The 20855-nt window shown below is 30.9% G+C and overlaps 2 protein-coding genes across 9 annotated transcripts in view; both read left to right on the top strand.

Annotated features, from left to right (window-relative positions):
• The first annotated feature begins 3375 nt into the window (after positions 1–3375).
• On the top strand, positions 3376–6680 carry Sply (Sphingosine-1-phosphate lyase). Of its 3 annotated transcripts, none has more exons than XM_012287209.2 (9): positions 3376–3768; positions 3943–4087; positions 4174–4389; positions 4459–4667; positions 4739–4975; positions 5042–5251; positions 5317–5555; positions 5763–6030; positions 6110–6680. In XM_012287209.2, exons 2-9 carry the CDS (start codon positions 3949–3951, stop codon positions 6236–6238), a joined length of 1647 nt encoding a protein of 548 aa, XP_012142599.2. In that variant the 5' UTR covers positions 3376–3768; positions 3943–3948; the 3' UTR covers positions 6239–6680. The 3 variants fall into 3 exon arrangements, with proteins under 3 accessions (XP_012142599.2, XP_003704170.2, XP_012142600.2); XM_003704122.3 differs by having other exon boundaries at positions 3377–3851; XM_012287210.2 differs by having other exon boundaries at positions 3379–3538.
• A 3249-nt stretch (positions 6681–9929) lies between these two features.
• Positions 9930–20855, top strand: part of LOC100875715 (Tachykinin-like receptor at 99D) — a 154128-nt gene continuing 143202 nt past the window's right edge. For 5 of the 6 annotated variants that reach the window (XM_076539211.1, XM_076539210.1, XM_012287211.2 and 2 more), the window contains exon 1: positions 19255–19358. The gene's annotated coding sequence lies outside the window, so the exon portion shown is untranslated. Of the gene's footprint in view, positions 10734–19254; positions 19359–20855 lie in introns of those variants that run through there. The other variant, XM_076539209.1, reaches the window with a different exon arrangement.

Here is a 20855-nt window from a genome sequence, read left to right as displayed (position 1 = left end):
TATGGTAATTAACGTTTGAAACCTTGGTAATAATTAAGTGGGACTTTTATGTAATCAAGTTTTAATATTTTAAAAATTTAAATAATTTAATTTTGTGTAAGAAACTTGATTTGTTTATTGTTTGAGTTCTTTTGTTAGAATAGAAAACCGATGGAATTTGTCACCGAAGGAAAGTATTCGGGAAAGTATACTAAACGATTATGCAAATATTTGAAATGACGGAAGCGGACGGTTTCTTATGAATTCATTAATTTGTGGAAGAAAAAATGTCAAGAAAGTCTTGCAAGGGTTTACATGTCTTTGACACAGGAAGAAAGTGTTGTCAATGACTTAAAATTGTTTGTAATAATAAACAATTAAATAAACAAATCAGTTGAATTATAATATAGTTATAGTCAGTTAAGCTGAAAATACAGTTAATTATAGCAATGGTTGGGTGACACGAAAGAGGTTAGAAACTTATTAATGTACAGTCTAATTTTATTTTTGCCTAGTGAGTCTGTTGATAATTGTAAAATAGGTTATATTCAAAATAAATAATTTTCCATACCAATAAAAATAAATATAAACATGTTATTGATGTACTTATGAATATAAATATAAATACCTTGCTGAACGCACTACTTACCAATTTTATTTCCCGGGAAAGTGAAATTTGAATAACGTCATCTAGCGGATTGCGCGCAGAGCTGCTTCTTGTAGTAGGAGAACATAACAAAAAGAGGAAGTTATATACAACATTTGTTCTTGAGAGAGTATGATTTATAACTTGAGAATGAGCGTCACCTGCTTTGACTTTTTATGAAATTATGAAACACTTAGCATTGGGGAGAATAGACATATTTTAAGGTTAACAGTAGTAACAGTAGATTGCTTTGATATCGACTGTAGCAGTATTTGACTTGACAAACTGTTCTGTTATTAGTAAAATATTCATTTAACGAGCGAGCCGAAGGTGAGCGAAATTAGCGGTGAATTTTGAACTTTGACCCCATGCGCAGTAGCAAACCATTACAAATAGTGCAGCTTATGGACTAAAGAATTGGCGTCCATCTAGCGGCGAAACGGGTGAACTAAACCTAAAAGATGAGGGCCCGAACACGCATATAAGGAAAATAAAAAAATGAATATTTCGGCACTTTGAAGACGTAGTATGGTTCCTGAGGCATTTAGAAACAAATTTCTATTCGGGTTTGATGCATTTTGATGCCTAATAAAGCCAGAAAATCAATTTTTGTCGAATTCGGTCCAAAACGGTACCTGTGGCGCCATCTAGCGGCGAGCGGCGGAACTACGAAAAACTAAAATTTCGATTTTCTCCGAAATTAGGCAATTTTACGTATTTCTGAGGGTCAAAAATTGTTCTGTGACCTCTCTCGAACCTATATAATGCCACAAGAACCTCCTCAAAGTGTTAGAAAAGAAAATAAAAAAATAGGTCGAAACATGGACTAAAAAATTGGCGTCCATCTAGCGGTGAAAGTTGGAACTACAAAAATATAAAAATGCGATTTTCTCGAAAATTAGCGAACTTTGAGTACTTCTGAGGCTCATAAAGTATTGTGTAATCGCAGTAGAAGCATAATAAAGCAATGAAAGTTTCCTGAAAGCTTTAATAAAGAAAATTTAAAAAATATCATTTTATGAAGGAAATTTGTGGCGCCATCTAGCGACGGAACTGCGAACTAAATTGAAAAAACGTATGCCCGTACACGCGTTAAGGAAAAATCTAAAAAGTAATATTTTGCAACTTTGACGACGTAATATGCCTCTGTAGACATTTTAAAGCAATGTTTGTTGAATAAGTTATTCATTTTTTTCCTTATTAAGCCCAGAAAATCAATTTTTATTTGACCACTTTACTGCGTGTTGGGGCATACGGTTTTTCAGTTTAGTTTTCAGTTTCGCCGCTAGATGGCGCCTCAAATTTTCTCCATAAAATGACATTTTTTAAATTTTCTTCATTAAAGCTTTCAGGAAACTTTTATTGCTTTATTATGCTTCTAATGCGATCACATAATACTTTCTGAGCCTCAGAAGTACTCAAGGTTCCCTAATTTTCAAGAAAATCGCAGTTTTATATTTTTGTAGTTCCAACTTTCACCGCTAGATGGACGCCAATTTTTTGGTCCATGTTTTGACCTATTTTTTTATTTTCTCTTCTAGCGCTCTGAGGAGGTTCTTGTGGCATTATATAAATTCGAGAGAGGTCACAGAACAATTTCTGACCCTCAGAAAGACGTAAAATTATCTAATTTCGGAGAAAATCGAAATTTTAGTTTTTCGTAGTTCCGCCGCTCGCCGCTAGATGGCGCCACCTATACCGTTTTGGACCGAATTCGACAAAAATTGATTTTCTGGCTTTATTAGGCATCAAAACGCATCAAACCCTAATAAAAATTTGTTTCTAAATGCCTCAGGAACCATACTACGTCATCAAAGTGCCGAAATATTGCTTTTTGCATTCGCAGTATAATTGCCGTAGGTGGCTCATGTACGTATCGCAATGCTGACACAAAATAATTAATTACTCGTTACCCGAACATTATTTATGAACTTTTATGATCGAACCATGTAAATAACGCATTGCTGACCATTCTTCAATTATAAAAGTGTACAAAATATATTCACAAAACGTGTAATTAATTATTCAAAATGACCCCGTATATACCGCTTTTCACCGTTGCTGGCCTTAGGTTATTGGTTAATAACTAATTAATTTCATTAATAATCTCAACAAATATGATACGAGAAGTAGCTGAGGGACCACTGAACATTCTTTAATCATAAAAGTTCATAGACTGTGCTCAGAAAGTGAGTAATTAACGATTTCGTATACTCATTATCATGTATATTCGTAAACATAATCTTATTTTTATATCATGACCCGCCATCTAGTGGTCAAAGATGAGAACTAATGAAAGTAGAGTTTCAAAAGTGTGTAGTTCATCCTGTTCGCTGGAGAGATGGCGCCACTTGTTCCATTTTTGAAAAAACCCAATTTATACTGATTTTACTAATTAATATTAATATTTTACTGACTTAAGATCATTCTATATTTATTAATATCGATTTTATGCTGTTTGCAACATGTTCCATAGGTCCGAAAATGTGAATTACGTATCGAGTACAATTCTCTCACTATACTGTATCTCGTTGATATAGAGAATCACATAAGAATAGCAACAAATTTTCTTTTGAATCAAAACCCATTCACACAAATATATATTTTACAAAAAAAGAGCTTATGTGCAAAATTTGCTCCATGACAATTTTCCGAAGTTTTGCCGTCATATCAGCAGTCGCTAACAATGCTAACTATAATCGATACAGTAGAAAATGACTTGATGATTCTAAGGGCGCTTTAGAATTTCCGAATTGTGACTCACAATTGAATTGCGTGTTTGTATCTTTGCTATCTCACACCTCATCCGCTGTTACATCTTGTTTTTAGAGTCATTGTCACTTTATATCTATCTTGCATAATTTTTTGGAACGTACGTTTCATTTTTGCATGTAATGCATATTTAAAATTTCGGTACGTATTTATTGATTCAGGCATTAACTTATGATGTTTATACATGTACTGATAAGATAAGGTGGCTGAGATATGTAGTATAATCAGAAATAAAATGTAGTCTAAGCTAAATTATTTCTGGAATCGTACGGACTACCTTTCGGAATAGTGCAATATAGTTGTGCAGAAGAGAGAGAGAAAGAAAACGTGAAGTACAAAGAGAAAAATAGAAACAGAGAGTGAGATCAGAAGTAAGTGTTAGGAAAGAAAGAGAAAGAGATAGATAATAAAACACCTGTTATATGCTGAGAAAAGCAGGAATAATTACATTAAAGTACAGTATCAAAACTGATAATTAAGTTTGTACATATATTTAGGAAAAATTATAGGATACTTGTACTTAAACAATGAAATATTTTTTTCAGGTAAACATGTATTCCATAGCGCACAGCGTGACAGAGTTTATAAATAATTACTTTCAAGGCAAAGAACCATGGCAGATAGTAACTATAACGAGTACAACTGTCCTTACCTCAGTATGGTTATGGAATTTTGTCTTCCAGGATGAAAGTACGATAGTTCTTTGTAATATAAACTTATAAGATCAAATGCTTAAATTCTTAAATAAATTAAGTTTACTTTGATTTGTATTATAGGTCTTCTAGAACGAGCAAAAAAAAAAATTTTTAGTTTAAGGTATTACATACCAACTATCCGGGAAAGAATTGATCAAGAATTAAATAATATTAATCAAACGTTTGAACAACAAGTGGTGGAAAGAATGGGAACAATTCCATTTGTTGTGAAACTTCCTGACAAGGGCTTAGATCCAAAGAACATATTAGATAAAGTAACAGAATGTGTTCAATTAGGTAAAAAGAATAAGAACATAAAACATTAATACATTATAACAGTTTGATAGATATGAATATACTGTTTAGGCAATTACGATTGGAAAAGTGGTAAAGTATCCGGAGCAATATACAGAATTGATACTGATCTCTTACGACTAATGGGAGATATTTATAGTATTGCATCATATACAAATCCTTTGCACCCTGATGTCTTCCCTGGTATATGTAAAATGGAAGCAGAAGTTGTTAGAATGGCATGCAATTTGTTTCATGGTGATGAAGAATCTTGTGGCACGGTAACCAATACTTTTTTTTAAAAATTGAGAGAATGTAAGAAATAATTTACAACATGATTTATCTTTTCTAGATGACTAGTGGTGGTACAGAATCAATCTTGTTAGCATGCAAAACATACAGAGATTATGCGAGACAAGTGAAAGGTATCAAGCATCCAGAAATGGTAATGCCTGCAACTGCACATTCTGCTTTTGACAAGGCTGCTCAGTACTTAAAAATCAAAACACGTATAGTACCTGTCAATACAAATAGTTATACTGTCTGTATGAAAGCTATGGAAAGAGCTATTACAAGAAATACAATAATGGTAAAAAATAAATGTCTTCATTTCTTAATGAATCAATGTATTCTATACTAATGCTATATCATTTAGTTAGTAGGATCAGCACCAAATTTCCCATATGGTACAATGGACAATATTGAAGCAATTTCCAAACTGGGAGTGAAATACAATATTCCAGTTCATGTTGATGCCTGTCTCGGTGGATTTTTAATTTGTTTCATGTCAGATGCAGGTTTTAATGTACCACCATTCGGTTTTGAATTACCTGGAGTTACCAGTATATCCGCTGATACACACAAAGTATGTAGATATCATCTAAACTATAAATCCAGTTTCTGTATTGATGTAAATTTTGTTTCTTTTAGTATGCATATGCTCCAAAAGGTTCTTCAATTATTCTTTATAGGAATAAGAAATTGAGACATCATCAATATACTATAACAACTGATTGGCCTGGTGGTATTTATGGTTCTCCAACTGTAAGTGGTTCAAGAGCCGGTGGTATTATTGCATCATGTTGGGCTGCATTAATGTACTTTGGTTATGATGGATATTTGGAAGCGACAAAGAAAATTATAGATACAACCAGATATATTGAGCAAAGGTACCTTAACTGTTTCATTTTATTCAGTTATTTACTATACATTTAGTGTACATTGAGTTATTTATTATACATTTACTATACATTGAGTTATTTACTATTCATTTATTATACATTGAGTTATTTACTATTCATTTATTATACATTGAGTTATTTACTACACATTTACTATACATTGAGTTATTTATTATACATATTCTTTACTTTCAGATTAAGAAAAATGGATGGAATTTTCATTTTCGGCACACCAGCTACTTCGGTCATTGCAATGGGTTCAAATGATTTTCACATTTATAAACTTTCGGAAGCTCTAAATGCGAAAGGATGGAATTTAAATACTCTCCAGTTTCCATCTGGTATACATATTTGTGTGACCTACGTTCATACACAACCTGGTGTAGCCGATCAGTTTTTGAGCGACGTCGAAGCTGAATTGCGTGTAGCTTTACAGAATCCAAAATCACCCGTCGAAGGATCGGTAAATATTAATCTCTAAATTATTTAATGTAAAAATTTAACGTAAAAATTTAATGTAAAAATAATGAAACATTTTTTAGCTCGCAATTTATGGAATGAGTCAAAGCATACCAGATAGGAGTATCGTTGGTGATTTCGTGAAATGCTTCCTGGATGCAATGTATTTTGCACCCAAAAATCATGCAGCAATTAGTAATGGTCCGAAGTAATTAATTGAATTACATATTAATTATTGCTCGGAATAGTCTCGAACAAATATTAATTCTATGAATTTTGTACTGTAATTTAATATTGTTACTTTAATCACAAAGTTTAGTCATTTTCATGATATTCCAAGATATATATTTTCGTTGCTCAAATAATGTGTGTAAAATCAAAATGCATATAACTGTGTGGTTGTTCGTAACATTAGTCTGAATATATTTCCTTTGTATATTTATCCAACGTGAATGAAATGTTTAGTACAATAGAATTTTGTAACTATTTATACAGAAAATTTTGAAGTACAAAACTTTGTTTTATTCAAGATATCTTTTTTAACAGTATTTTTGCACATCTTATAAAAATAGCTGCAGGTGTATTTCCTCATAGTTTTCTAATACAATCTCTGGCAAGATACCTTACAAAAATAGTACAACATAAATTAAAATATTTATTGTATTTTATACGTTATTTTTTATTTCCATTCTAATATTGTGAAGTAAAAATGTAACAAAAATAATTAAATTACTAATAATACTGATGATGTATGTTTCATACTGGAATAAGGTGACCAATTCAAATAAATGATTTGAAGAAAACTTAAGAGTGTTTTTTAATACCCTTTCTATAATTTACTATATTCTATATAAACTAAATTCATATTTAAAGGATATTCAAATAGATTAAATATTTGAAATTAATTTAATAATTCAAGTAATATAAAATGTTCAAATGTTTTCTTTAGACTCAGGATGTTTATGCAGATGAATATTTTTTTTATGAAATTAAGTAAATAAATATGTACTCTAGTACATAAAACGATATCAAACTTATGTGTACTGATGCGATACATGATTGATAAAAATTGGAAAAGTAGTCAGTCAAACTGCCACGTCACGTTCGTAGACGAAGGATATTAATATATGCTTTGGTATGAAGAAAATTTTATCGAGCTCGAGGTACTAGTTATGGGGGCAAATACCAACACGATCTTCTAAATATCCTTCAACCCCTCTGTGACTCTCCTGAACAAAATTACTTGCTTATCTTCTTCATACGAGTATTTATTTTCTATTGCATTACAAATATTATATGAAATATTGTTTTTTTAAATTTGAGATATGGAATTTTTAAATTTTCATGTTACAATTTTTGCAGGTTCCACATTTTTAAGTTTTCAAGTTTCCAACTTTCCAAATTTCTAATTTCCAGATTTTCAAATTTCTATATTTCAAAGTTTCTACAATTTTTCAATTTTTCAATTTTTCAATTTTTCAATTTTTCAATTTTTCAATTTTTCAATTTTTCAATTTTTCAATTTTTCAATTTTTCAATTTTTCAATTTTTCAATTTTTCAATTTTTCAATTTTTCAATTTTTCAATTTTTCAATTTTTCAATTTTTCAATTTTTCAATTTTTCAATTTTTCAATTTTTCAATTTTTCAATTCTTCAATTCTTCAATTCTTCCATTCTTCAAGTCTTCAAGTCTTCAAGTCTTCAAGTCTCCAATTCTCCAATTCTCCAATTCTCCAATTCTTCAATTCTTCAATTCTCCAATTCTTCAATTCTTCAATTCTTCAATTCTCCAATTCTCCAATTCTCCAATTCTTCAATTCTTCAATTCTTCAATTCTTCATTTCTTTAATCCTTCAATCCTTCAAACCTTCAAACTATTAATTTTTCAAAACGGATCCATAATTTAAATATTCCAACGTCAAAAAAGTAATCTAAAAATTCCTCCAAAAAACGTCAGAGAAACACATATCATAAAACTTCGAGTACATGTGGCGTGGCCATCCGTTCCCACTTTTTGCGAGAAGGGTCAATTATTTTGAGTTTCGCCATGGATAATTTACGCTAGGAACTAAAAACGGGAACAGGGCAGTGACATCGGTAACTGTCGCTGGTTTTGAATTTTTGCCCAGTGTTTAAGGAACTGGCTTTGTTCCAGTATGATCGTTCGCGATAGTGACGATAGTGGTTTCCCGATGTCACCGAAATATTCCGCATCCCTCGGATCCTCGCGAACATTGTCGTGCAAAGACTATTTGTAACTGGTCAAACACCGTTTGCCACTTATGTGCCCTCTGTAATTTACGTGAGTCAGACTTCCGCACAAAACTGTGTCAAACCAGTTCCCGTCCTTCCGGTGCACGCGATTAGACGTTTGTCATTAATCTAGAAATGGTTTGAAAAGGAAAAAAAGTTTTCGAGTGCTGTTAGAACGGTGGCAATTTCACGGTGCGACGTGATGCAAAAATAAAACTTGGTTTTGTGAAAGAAATTCATGCATATGCTACCGGTAGAAAAAGTCGATTAATGTAAGGTAATGAGGTGGTCGATAATGTGGAGTTCATTTTAGAAATTGTAGATTGGAATTTAATAAGGTTTTTAATTTTAGGTTTAGAAATTTTCAAAGTTATACAGAGTTTTTTAGAACTTTGCGATCGAGAGGTGACTCACAGTCACCATTATATTTAATACAATAATTTGAAACAAGCATTTTTTAATTGATTCTATAACATGACACGTGTGATGCATAAATATAGTGAAACAAACAATAATGGAAATTATTAGTAAAGAAATAATAACCTCAAGAAAATTCATTTAACTTTTTAAATAATTTTTAAAGTTGATGTTTGTAAACAGTGAAATTAACTTCGAGTGCAAAGGGTTAGTTTGTAATTGATGACGGTTCAATTCTTCATATTTGTAAATTTAGAAATAGAGTAATTGAAGAGTAATTGAATAGAAGAGTTGATGTATTGGAGAATTGAAGAATTGTGGAATTGAAGAATTGAAGAACTGAAGAATTGAAGAATTGAAGAATTGAAGAATTGAGGAATTGAACCTCTGAAGATTCGAATGTTTGAAGGTTCGAAACTTTGGAGACTTGGACTTCTGAAGATTTGAACCTCTGAAGATTTGAACTTCTGAAGATTTAGACCTCTGAAGGGTTGGATTTCCGAAGATTTAATCCTCTGAAGAGTTGGATCTCTGAAGATTTAATCCTCTGAAGATTTAAACCTCTGAAGATTTAGACCTCTGAGGATTTGAAATTCTGAAGATTTGGATCTCTGAAGAGTTAGATCTCTCAAGATTGAATCCTCTGAAGATTTAAACCTCTGAAGATTTGGACCTCCGAGGATTTGAAATTCTGAAGATTTGGATCTCTGAATACTTGGACTTCTGAAGATTTAATCCTCTAAAGATTTGAACCTCTGAAGATTTGGACCTCTGAGGATTTGAAATTCTGAAGACTTGGATCTCTGAAGATTTGAACCTCTGAAGTGTTGGACCTCTCAAAATTTGGATCTTAGAAGATTTGAACCTCTGAAGATTCGAAACTTTGAAGATTTGGGCCTCTGAAGATTTATACCTCTAAAAATTTGAACCTCTGAACCTCTGAACCTCTGAACCTCTGAACCTCTGAACCTCTGAACCTCTGAACCTCTGAACCTCTGAACCTCTGAACCTCTGAACCTCTGAACCTCTGAACCTCTGAACCTCTGAACCTCTGAACCTCTGAACCTCTGAACCTCTGAACCTCTGAACCTCTGAACCTCTGAACCTCTGAACCTCTGAACCTCTGAACCTCTGAACCTCTGAACCTCTGAACCTCTGAACCTCTGAACCTCTGAACCTCTGAACCTCTGAACCTCTGAACCTCTGAACCTCTGAACCTCTGAACCTCTGAACTTCTGAACCTCTGAACCTCTGAATCTCTGAACTTTGAAGCTTTGTAACTATAAAATTTTTTAACTTCACTACTCCAAAATTTTCATATGCTATATTTTTCTCTGCAATATTAAACACGAAAGCATCATTTTGTGCTTTAGTTAATTACCGGCGCATTAGAGATTACAAACATTCACGAACAGCATTTACGAGAATTGCGACCACGGATGTATGCACAAGTAATCGAAAATATTCGGATTATAACGTATCGACCAGTCAAAGGCACGATAATTTCTGATTGGAAATACCTCCCGCCAATTCGGTGATCATTATAATCGTGCCATCCGGTCAGAAGACGAGAGATTCGTCTGTTGATTCAACATTATCCCCCCAACGAACTTCCCCGTCACGTACGACCTTTCTATTAACTTAATTATTTTGAAGGAAAACGCTGTCGCGAATTGTCGATCGCATGATTCATGCGAATGACTAACGTTCAATACTCGATATTAGACCGAACGCGAGACAAGATTGCTTGCCAGAAATTGTGTACTGTGTCAAACGCTGCATTTGGAAATATGGCACCATTTGATGTCATAAATGTATCGCAAAATGGATCTCGTGGCCAGAGCCGTTGCTAGAATTTGTGGAGCCCGCGGCAAAGTCGATATTCAACATTTCCTCCAGCATACACGTTCGACGCGATTAAACGCTGTGTTATATTGATCAAACTAAAGTGTAACGTGAACCTAAACCAAAACTAACACTGTGTTGGTCCTAATTATGCGTTCGATGAGCATCAAAATCCCATCGCCAAACTACTCGTGAGGACACAAAAATTATGTCATTAAATTTTATTTTATCATAATATGGTTTTTACATTATTTTATTTTCTCACAATACAGTTTCTGGATTATTTCGTTTCAATGATGTGTTTGGTATTTTATTCAATTTCATCTGAATAGGTTTTGCATTTTTTATTAAATTTTATATTAATTTTATTTAACTTTCTTTTGGTAAAATATTTGAATGACTGTTGAGTTAATTTATTAGACATGGACGATAAATTGTTTTTTATAAATATTGTCGTTTCTTTGTGTATTTATGTAATGGAGTATTCTAACCTCAAAATTGTATAAATTTCCTAGACCAAAAACTTGCACAATTATACTAAGATCTGTTAAATAAGCAAATAAATATAAATGTAAGATTATTTAAATCTAAAAAGCAAGTAAACGTAGAAAGAATTATCTTCACCCCATAGTAAATAAATGAAAATTTTTTAAAGCGTCTACCATTGCAAATATGAATATCTTGGGCAAATAATTTATTAACCCATCAAATGGAATTAACCAAATAGAATTATCATTATTAAATGGCATCAAACAGCGGTAAGCACAAATATTTGAAACATCCAATTAATATCCAGTTAATGGGAGTCGTAATATGCCCCAGATGAGAGTGAAACTTCAATGATTCACACCTCGTTAATACGAGATCGAACCAGGGGCCATTGACTCGGTTTAACGTGTAAGAGTGATATTAATTAGTGAACTTTTAACAACCCTTCCACTTGATACATTGCAAATTAATTGCTTCTATTAATCATGTCACCCCTTGTATCTACGTTTCGTTTGATATATTCGTATATGATAATGAGTCATGGATTCGTGTGAGATCACATGAGAATTATTACGTTATCTGTTTATAAGTCCTTCGAAATTAATTTCCAGATGTGTTTTAACTTTTTGGTATTGGAAAAATATTTTGAAATTATGGTTTGCCAATTTTGTTTGTTTGAAAAATATTTTGAAGTAACATAACACTTTCATTTTTAGAAATAATTTGAAAATAACAATTTTGACAATTGATTATTTAAAAAATATTTTTAAGTAACATTTTAGTATTTTCATATTTAAAAAATAATTTTAAAATAATAGCTTTGACGATTTCATGTTTAAAAAATAATTTTAAAATAATAACTTTGACAATATCATATTTAAAAAATAATTTTAAAATAATAGCTTTGACAATTTCATATTTAAAAAATAATTTTGAAATAATAGCTTTGACAATTTCATATTAAAAAAATATTTTTAACTAACACTTTAGTACTTTCATATTTAAAAATTATTTTAAAATAACAGTTTTGTTAATTTCATAATTAAAAAATAATTTTGAAATAATACCTTTGACAATTTCATATTAAAAAAATATTTTGAAGTAACACTTTAGTACTTTCATATTTAAAAAATATTTTTAAGTAACATTTAAACAATTTCCTATTTAAAGACAATTTTAAAATAGCAATTTAATACTTTCATATGTAAAGACAATTTAAAAATAACGTTAATAAGGTTCATAAGAATAAAGAATAATGGAAAGCACACTCGTAAGCAGATGTACGAGACAGTGATCCATGTATCACCGCTTTCATTGTTTCTATTAGATAATAGATCAATAAATACGTACGTTTCGCTACTTGGTACAGACTGCTCGAAATCACTGCAAGCATCAAGTCATCGGAGATAGCCATTACTTTTACGTGGCTGCCATTTTATCCGCTGGTGTTCGTGAAATCTGAACACGTTGCATCCTCGTTTTCTCTTTTATTTTATTTACGTAGCTGCGTGATTGTATCAACATTTATTTTGTATGGAGATTAATTGCTTCGAAGCCTCTTTTCGTGACTTAAAGAAGGAGCTTAGTATAATACATATTGAACATTACTGTAATTGCTATACGTAATTAAATATTAAGCAGAAATTATAGTATTGAAGTATTGAGTAAAAAAATTACTATAGTAATTACATTAGTAAATTTACTGATATTTATCAATTTATAAAAATTTTTACTGATGTGTATACTCACTATATTTTTTAAAATTTAATATTTAATTACTATAATATTATTTACTGATGTAAATATTGAATTGATAAAATGAATAAAAATTGTGAAATAATTACTAGTGATTATTACTATAATTGTTACTGCAATTGTTACTGTAATTGTTACTGCAATTATTACTGCAATTGTTAATGCAATTGTTACTGCAATTGTTAATGCAATTGTTACTGCAACTGTCACTGCAATTGTTACTGCGATTGTTACTGCAATTATTACTTTCAATTATTACTGTAATTATTACTGCAATTATTACTGCAATTATTACTGCAATTATTACTTTCAATTATTACTGTAAGTATTACTGCAATTATTACTGCAATTATTACTGCAATTATTACTACAATTATTACTGCAATTGTTACTGCAATTGTTACTGCAATTGTTACTGCAATTATTACTGCAATTATTACTGCAATTATTACTGCAATTATTACTGCAATTATTACTGCAATTATTACTTTCAATTATTACTGCAAGTATTACTGCAATTATTACTGCAATTATTACTTTCAATTATTACTGTAAGTATTACTGCAATTATTACTGCAATTATTACTTTCAATTATTACTGTAAGTATTACTGCAATTATTACTGCAATTATTACTACAATTATTACTATAATTATCTTACCTATTATTACTGTAATTATTACTCAAAAAAAAATGTCTATATTAATTTTTACAATGCCACCATTTAATTTATTGCAAACCAAAAATTGTATAATATAAATTATTTCTTCAAAAGATTATATAACCCTTAATTAATTTAACATACCAATCAATATGCACTAAACAAATAATAGATAATGCAATCACATGTCTCGAATTAACCCAACACTTTACTTTATATTGCAAACTAGCTTTCAGCAGAACTCATAATTCATGCCGCTATTGACAAAACAGAACAATATTCTACCATAGCGTGTTCCAAACTTTTTTAATAATGAAACATTTCCTTTCTTGTGGTACGTTTACAGAACCTTTAAACTGCGTCCCAAAAAAACAAGGATAAATTGTATTTTAATAGAAACGATGTTTCCGTACCGTCCAATCGTAATTCCATTAATCTTACTTTATCCGTCCCTTCTCTTTTTTCTTAACAATTGCCATTTTTCAAGGTTTCAAAATCTTAGGCGGAGACTTTGGATAGTATGTGAACGGAATTTTTGATTTGTTATTTTCTTTCGTGTGATAAATCAAAAATAATACATATGTATATAGGGTGTTCCAATCAAATACTCGTATAAAGTACTTTGATATATTTTACTAAAAAATTCCTGGAGAATATATTAAAAAATGAATGATGTATGTTTAATAAATATAAAATTACAAATTTATAAATTTACAAATTTACAAAATTAAAATTACAAAATTTTAACATTTCAAAACTATAAAATTGAAATTATAAAATGCAAAAATTACAAAATTACAAATTGACAAAATTACAAAATGGAAACATTACGAATTGACAAAGCTACAAATTCCCTAGATCATCAAATCCCTAGTACGTCTTCTTTTCAAACTACCATATCTCTAGATCCCCAAATTCCAAAATTAGCAATTTTTTAAATTTTCAAATTCTTAAATTCCTAACTTCTCAATTTTCTAGATCATCAGATTTCTATATTACCATATCTCTAGTTTCTTAATTTGCAAAATCTCCAAATCCCTAAATTCCCTAGATCCCTAGATCCCTAGATCCCTGAATTCTAATAGGTTTTTTTGCTAAACTACCAAATCTTCAGGTTTCCAAATTCCAAGATTCGCAATTTTCTAAATTTCCAAATTCCTAAATCTTCAATTTCCTAGATTACCATATCCCTAGATTTTTAATGTGCAAAGTCTCCAAATCCCTAAATTCTCTAGATCCCTAGATCCCTAAATTCTAATATATCTTTTTACTAAAGTACCAAATCTTCAGGTTCCCGAATTGCAAGATTTGCAATTTTCTAAATTTCCAAATTCCTAAATCCTCAATTTCCTAGATTACCATATTCCTAAATTCTTAATGTCCAAAGTCTTCAAATCTCTAAATTCCCTATATCCCTAGATCCCTAAATTCTAAGAGATCTTCCTAAACTACCAAGTCTCCATATCTTTAAATTTCAATAAATATTTCATTACTGGTATACTGATGTAAACATTGAATTAAATAATAATTGCAAAATAATTTTCTGTAATCTCCAAAACAGTAAATAAAATAAAATTCATGTAATTTAATATAAACATCACATCACTATAAAATTAATTCCTACTCTTATTTATTATTTTACATTCTTCAATTTACTTCGGTGAATCTATTTTTTAAATATTTTCCCTTCTCCCTCATTTCAATATTTCATTTCATTATTCGCACATACAAAATTAAATTTTAAAAGTAATCTTCAAAACATTACATCGACGGTAAAATTATAAACTCCAATAAACACAACTGCCTTTGTATAAATATACATAAAACAGTAATCGATTTCGCAAAGCAAATTTAGCCAAATAAAAAGTACAGAAGCGTTTGATATTAAACACGAAATTTTATCGATAAAAATGATACGTGAATTTTAATTCGAGCTTGTCGGGTATATGAATGCAAAAGAATAATATTTTCCTTTGGAACGTTCAAACATATCCATGGAACAAACGCGATTCAATTATTTCGTAGGGAAAATCTTCTTCGCTGTCTGAACACGTTTTGTTTCGCTATTGATCAAAATAAGTTCGCCCGAAATATTTTCGTGGAAACATTTCTTTCTTGCTTTGGTTATGGGAAATATTTACGTATTGAGGAAATACTAAATTTGTAGAGAGGAAATATTTATGGGATTTGAAATTTTGAAGTTTAAAAATGAATTTATATATGTATGAATTTACATGTTTACGAATTTATGGAGTTTTAGGGTTACAAGCTGATATGTTCAGATGTTTAGTAATTTAGAAATTTACAAAATTACAAATTTATAAATTTACAAATTGACAAAGTTACCAATTGGCAAAATTACAAATTTACAAAATTACAAATTGACAAAATCACAAATTGATAAATTCATAAATTGACAAAATCACAAATTGATAAGATTACAAATTGATAAAATTACAAATTGACAAGATTACAAATTTACAAGATTACAAATTGACAAAATTACAAATTGACAAGATTACAAATTGACAAAATCACAAATTGATAAATTCATAAATTGACAAAATCACAAATTGACAAGATTACAAATTGACAAGATTACAAATTGATAAATTCATAAATTGACAAAATCACAAATTGATAAGATTACAAATTGACAAAATTACAAATTGACAAAATTACAAATTGATAAAATTACAAATTGACAAGATTACAAATTTACAAGATTACAAATTGACAAAATTACAAATTGACAAAATTACAAATTGACAAGATTACAAACTGACAAAATCACAAATTGATAAATTCATAAATTGACAAAATCACAAATTGACAAGATTACAAATTGACAAGATTACAAATTGATAAATTCATAAATTGACAAAATCACAAATTGACAAGATTACAAATTGACAAAATTACAAATTGACAAAAATACAAATTGACAAAATTACAAATTGACAAAATCACAAATTGACAAGATTACAAATTGACAAGATTACAAATTGACAAGATTACAAATTGACAAAATCACAAATTGACAAGATTACAAATTGACAAAATTACAAATTGACAAAATTGCAAATTGACAAGATTACAAATTGACAAAACTACAATTTGACAAAAGTACAAATTGACAAATTTACAAAATTATAATATTACATAATAACAAATTTACATTTAAGAATTTACAACCTTACAAATCTATAAGTCCACAAGTTTACTAATTTATAAAAATACATATTTACAAGGTTAATAGGTTTAACATACCCTATGTATATCTTTTTAACGCATTCATAAAATCCTATAACAAATTTCAAAATTTTTTATTCATAACAATATAAATTTCCATAAACAAACACCACATAATGACATTTTAATAATGCCTCAAACTGACTCTACCCTCATTTTATAGATCTCTTTTCTCTTTAAGGAGCAAACTTTTCCAAAACTGTCAGTGAACTAAACATCACATTTCCTCTTTTATAAAATCCTGTAATAAATTTCAAAATTTTTTTGTCACTATATAAATTTCCATAAACAAACACCATATAATGACATTTTAATAATGCCTCAAACTGACTCTACCCTCATTTTACAGATCTCTTTTCTCTTTAAGGAGCAAACTTTTCCAAAACTGTCGGTGAACTAAACATCACATTACCTCTTTTATAAAATCCTGTAATAAATTTCAAAATTTTTTTGTAACAATATAAATTTCCATAAACAAACACCACATAATGACATTTTAATAATGCCTCAAACTGACTCTACCCTCATTTTACAGATCTCTTTTCTCTTAAGGGGGAAACTTTTCCAAAACTGTCGGTGAACTGAACATCACGTTACCTCCTTCCCCTCAAATCAAACTCGAACAACCTTCGAACAGTTGAAGAAACCGGACATGCTGTAGGAAACGAGCCATAACAAGATCAGCAATAAAGCTTTGATCTATCTCGGCTTACAGAACGATCTCCGTCCCGCATCAGATCGTTCAAAGACGATCCTGCACGAGCCACGGATACAAAAATAAAGCCATCGGCGGATTGAAAAGCGGTAAAAGAAACAGTTCTGACTGGAGAGTGTGATGGATTTCTTAGGTGGTCGTGTGTGGTCTGCGTCTTACGTGTCTGTTAAATTGGCAGTCGGAAATTATGTAGATTTTATTGCTTCGACTGTGAAATGCGTTTCAATTTGTAAAGATGGATTCTATTGACTCGCTGGCAAATTCAAGGTGGTTCAATTTGTAAAGATGGGTTGACTCGATTGCGAACTTAAAGTGTTTTACTTTTTGTAAAGATGGATTCTATTGACTCGGTTACGGACTTAGAGTGTTATACCTTCTGTAAAGATGGCGGTTTTGTTTCGTGGAGACTTCTTTGGGTGTAGATATATGTATAGGTAAACTTGAGGATTTTGAAATTTGTGAATTTTTGTATGGGGAAGATTTTGGATTGTTGGATTTTGGGTTAGGAGTATTTTCAACTTTGCAAATTCTTGAATTGATGGAGTTTTTATTTTGTGGATTTATGAAGTTTGAAGTTAATTCTTTGAAGTTTCAAATTTTTAAGTTGCCTGTGTTCACAGATTTTCAAGTTTCCTAGTTTCTGTATTCTTAGTGTTTGAAATTTTCTAATTTCGAAATTTCAGTTTTTCAAATTGAGAGATCTTTAAATTTGTAGATTTAAATTTACCCATCTTTCAATTTTTGAGTCTTCAAATTACTAGATTTCTAATATTCTAGATTATCATATTCCTAGATCGCAAAATTCTGAAGTCATTAAATCCCAACATACCCAAATTCCAATAAGGTCACTAAATTTCTAGATTTTCAATATTCTACATCACCAAATTTCTACGTTATTATATAACTAGATCCTCATAATTACAAAGTCTGAAATTCCCTGGATTATTAAATCCCTAGTTTCGTTTCCAAACTACCACATCTCTAGATCCCTAAATTCCAAAATTAACAATTTTCTAAATTTTCAAATTTCTAAATTCTCAATTTTCTAGATCATCAAACTTCTATATTACCATATCCCTAGATTCTTAATTTGCGACGTCTCAAAATCCCCAAATTACCTAGATCCTTAGATCCCTAAGTTCTAATAAATCCTTTTGCTAAAATACCAAATCTTCAGATCATTAAATTCCAATTTTCTAAATTCCCAAATTTCCAAATTCCTAAATCCTTAATTTTCTATATTACCATGTCCCTAGAATCTCAGTTTGAAATGTCTCTAAATTTCTAAATTCCCTAGATTCCAAGATCCCTAAGTTCTAATAGATCTTCTTCCTAAACTTCCAAATTTCAAGACCCTCAAATTCCAACATTTCTCATTTTTCAAATTCCCAAATTCCTAAATGTCCAATCTTCCACAATATAAAACTTCTAGATTACCTTAACTCCTTGCCGTGCAGGTGCGTCAGTCAAAACTAACTATTCGTAGCTATAATATTTAAACAAAAATTAAAAATTAAAATGTTTTGAATATTTTATATTCAGCGATCCTTGATAATGCAAATTGTAGTTGAAACTAAATTTTAAGTTCAAGAGTATTAATAATTTCAGTAAGATTTTTATGTTTGAGTTGTGAGTGCGTCACGAGTGAGACTCCTCGAGTACAAGGAGTTAAACTTCTACATATCCCTAGATTGCTTCTAGATCCCTAGGCTGCTTCCACATGTCCCTATATTCTAACAGCAGACAAAAACCGTGCTCCCTTTTCTCCGACACGGCAGCCACGTTTCGGCGTCTCGAGTACGCGCGTTCTGCGCTCGGGCGTCGCGACGCGGGCACCGCGAGACGTCGGCCAGTCTCGTGGAGGCGCGCGTCCCGTGCCGATCGTGCGATCCTCGCGTTAATTATTTCGATCTCCGGTATTCTCGAAGCAACGTCGACATGTCGGTGAGTCTCCCATCAAGAATACCTTGCGTCCAATTGTAAATCAAATTTAGAGGACTATAAATCCGAAGAAAAAGGACTTCTACAAAATAGCTGGAAAGCTTCGTCCATTAAGGACCAAAGTCCACCGTGCAGCTCCCGAAGCTGTTCGTTGTTTTATGGTACCGATAAATCGCGTCCGATTTACGACCGCGGATTCGCTGTCTCACGTGCGAATTGTGATTCATTCCGGTTGATCATCGGTTGATAAATCCTAGAGGAACGCTCGAAAATTGTACGAAACAGTGCGAAGGCTTGAGATAAACGAGACCGTTAAATTGCACTTGGAGGTAAAGCGTTTGTGAAATTGAAACGCGACGTTGAAACGTGGTTCTTGCGAGAATAATGTCGGGATACGAATTGAAATTTAATTCGAGGAAATTGGGGTTTCTTGGACATTATTTGGGTTTTGGAATTTTTTCGAGTTGTTCTAAAGCCACTTGTTCTTGGAGAATTGTAGAAGTTAAAGTTTAGTTGTCGTTTGAAGTTTCGTGTAATGTTTGAGGGGTTGTGGATTTTTTTGGATGGGGTAGTTATTCTTTAAGGATTTTAGAAATTCAAATTTAGTAGCCATTTGGAGTTTCGTGTAATGTTTAATTGAAGGGTTGTGAAATTTTTTGGATAGAGTACTTCTTCAAAAATTTTATAATTTACAATTTAGCTGTCATTTGGAGTTTCGTGCAATGTTTGAGGGGTTGTGGAATTTTTTGAATAGAATAATTATTCTTTAAGGATTTTAGAAATTGAAATTTAGCAGCCATTTGGAGTTTCGTATAATGTTTAATTGAAGGGTTGTGAAATTTTTTGGATGGAGTACTTCTTCAAGAATTTTATAATTTACAATTTAGTTGTCATTTACAATTTCGTGCAATGTTTGAGAGCTTGTGGAATTTTTTGGATGAAGTAACAGTTTATAAAAGATTGTTGTACAATTTCAAGCTTGATTGCTTTCTTTCTGAAAAGTTTTGTGCAATGCTTAATTAAGGAGTTTTTGAACTTGGATGCTGCAATTGTCTTTGAAGAATATAACTTGAAATTTTTCTTTTGTTTTGTCATTTTTTGGATGGAACAATTAGCTTTGAAGGACAATTCAAATTGATTGTCTCTTTTCTATGGAGTTTCGTGCAATGTTTAATTGAGGGGTTGTGGAACTTTTTGGGTGAGGTAACTGTCTATTGAGCATTGTCGTACAATTTCAAATTTGATTGTCTCTCTTCTGTGCAGTTTGAAGAAATGTTTAATTGGGGAGTTGTAGAATGTTTTTGGGTGAAGTAATTGTCTATGGGGCATTGTCATACAATTTCAAATTTGATTGTCTCTCTTTTGTGAAGTTTCGTGCAATGTTTGATAGAGGAAGCTTTAAATTTTTGTAATAAAGTAATTGTTCTTAAAATAATGTACAATTTCCAATTTGGTTGTCGTTCTTTTATGAAGTTTTGTGTAATATGTGAAGGTCCTTTT

Source organism: Megachile rotundata, chromosome 13 (assembly GCF_050947335.1).
Source record: "Megachile rotundata isolate GNS110a chromosome 13, iyMegRotu1, whole genome shotgun sequence".
NCBI classification, from domain to species: domain Eukaryota; kingdom Metazoa; phylum Arthropoda; class Insecta; order Hymenoptera; family Megachilidae; genus Megachile; species Megachile rotundata.
Note: the sequence above shows the minus strand (reverse complement) of the source record. Positions and strands in the feature narration are given on the sequence as shown.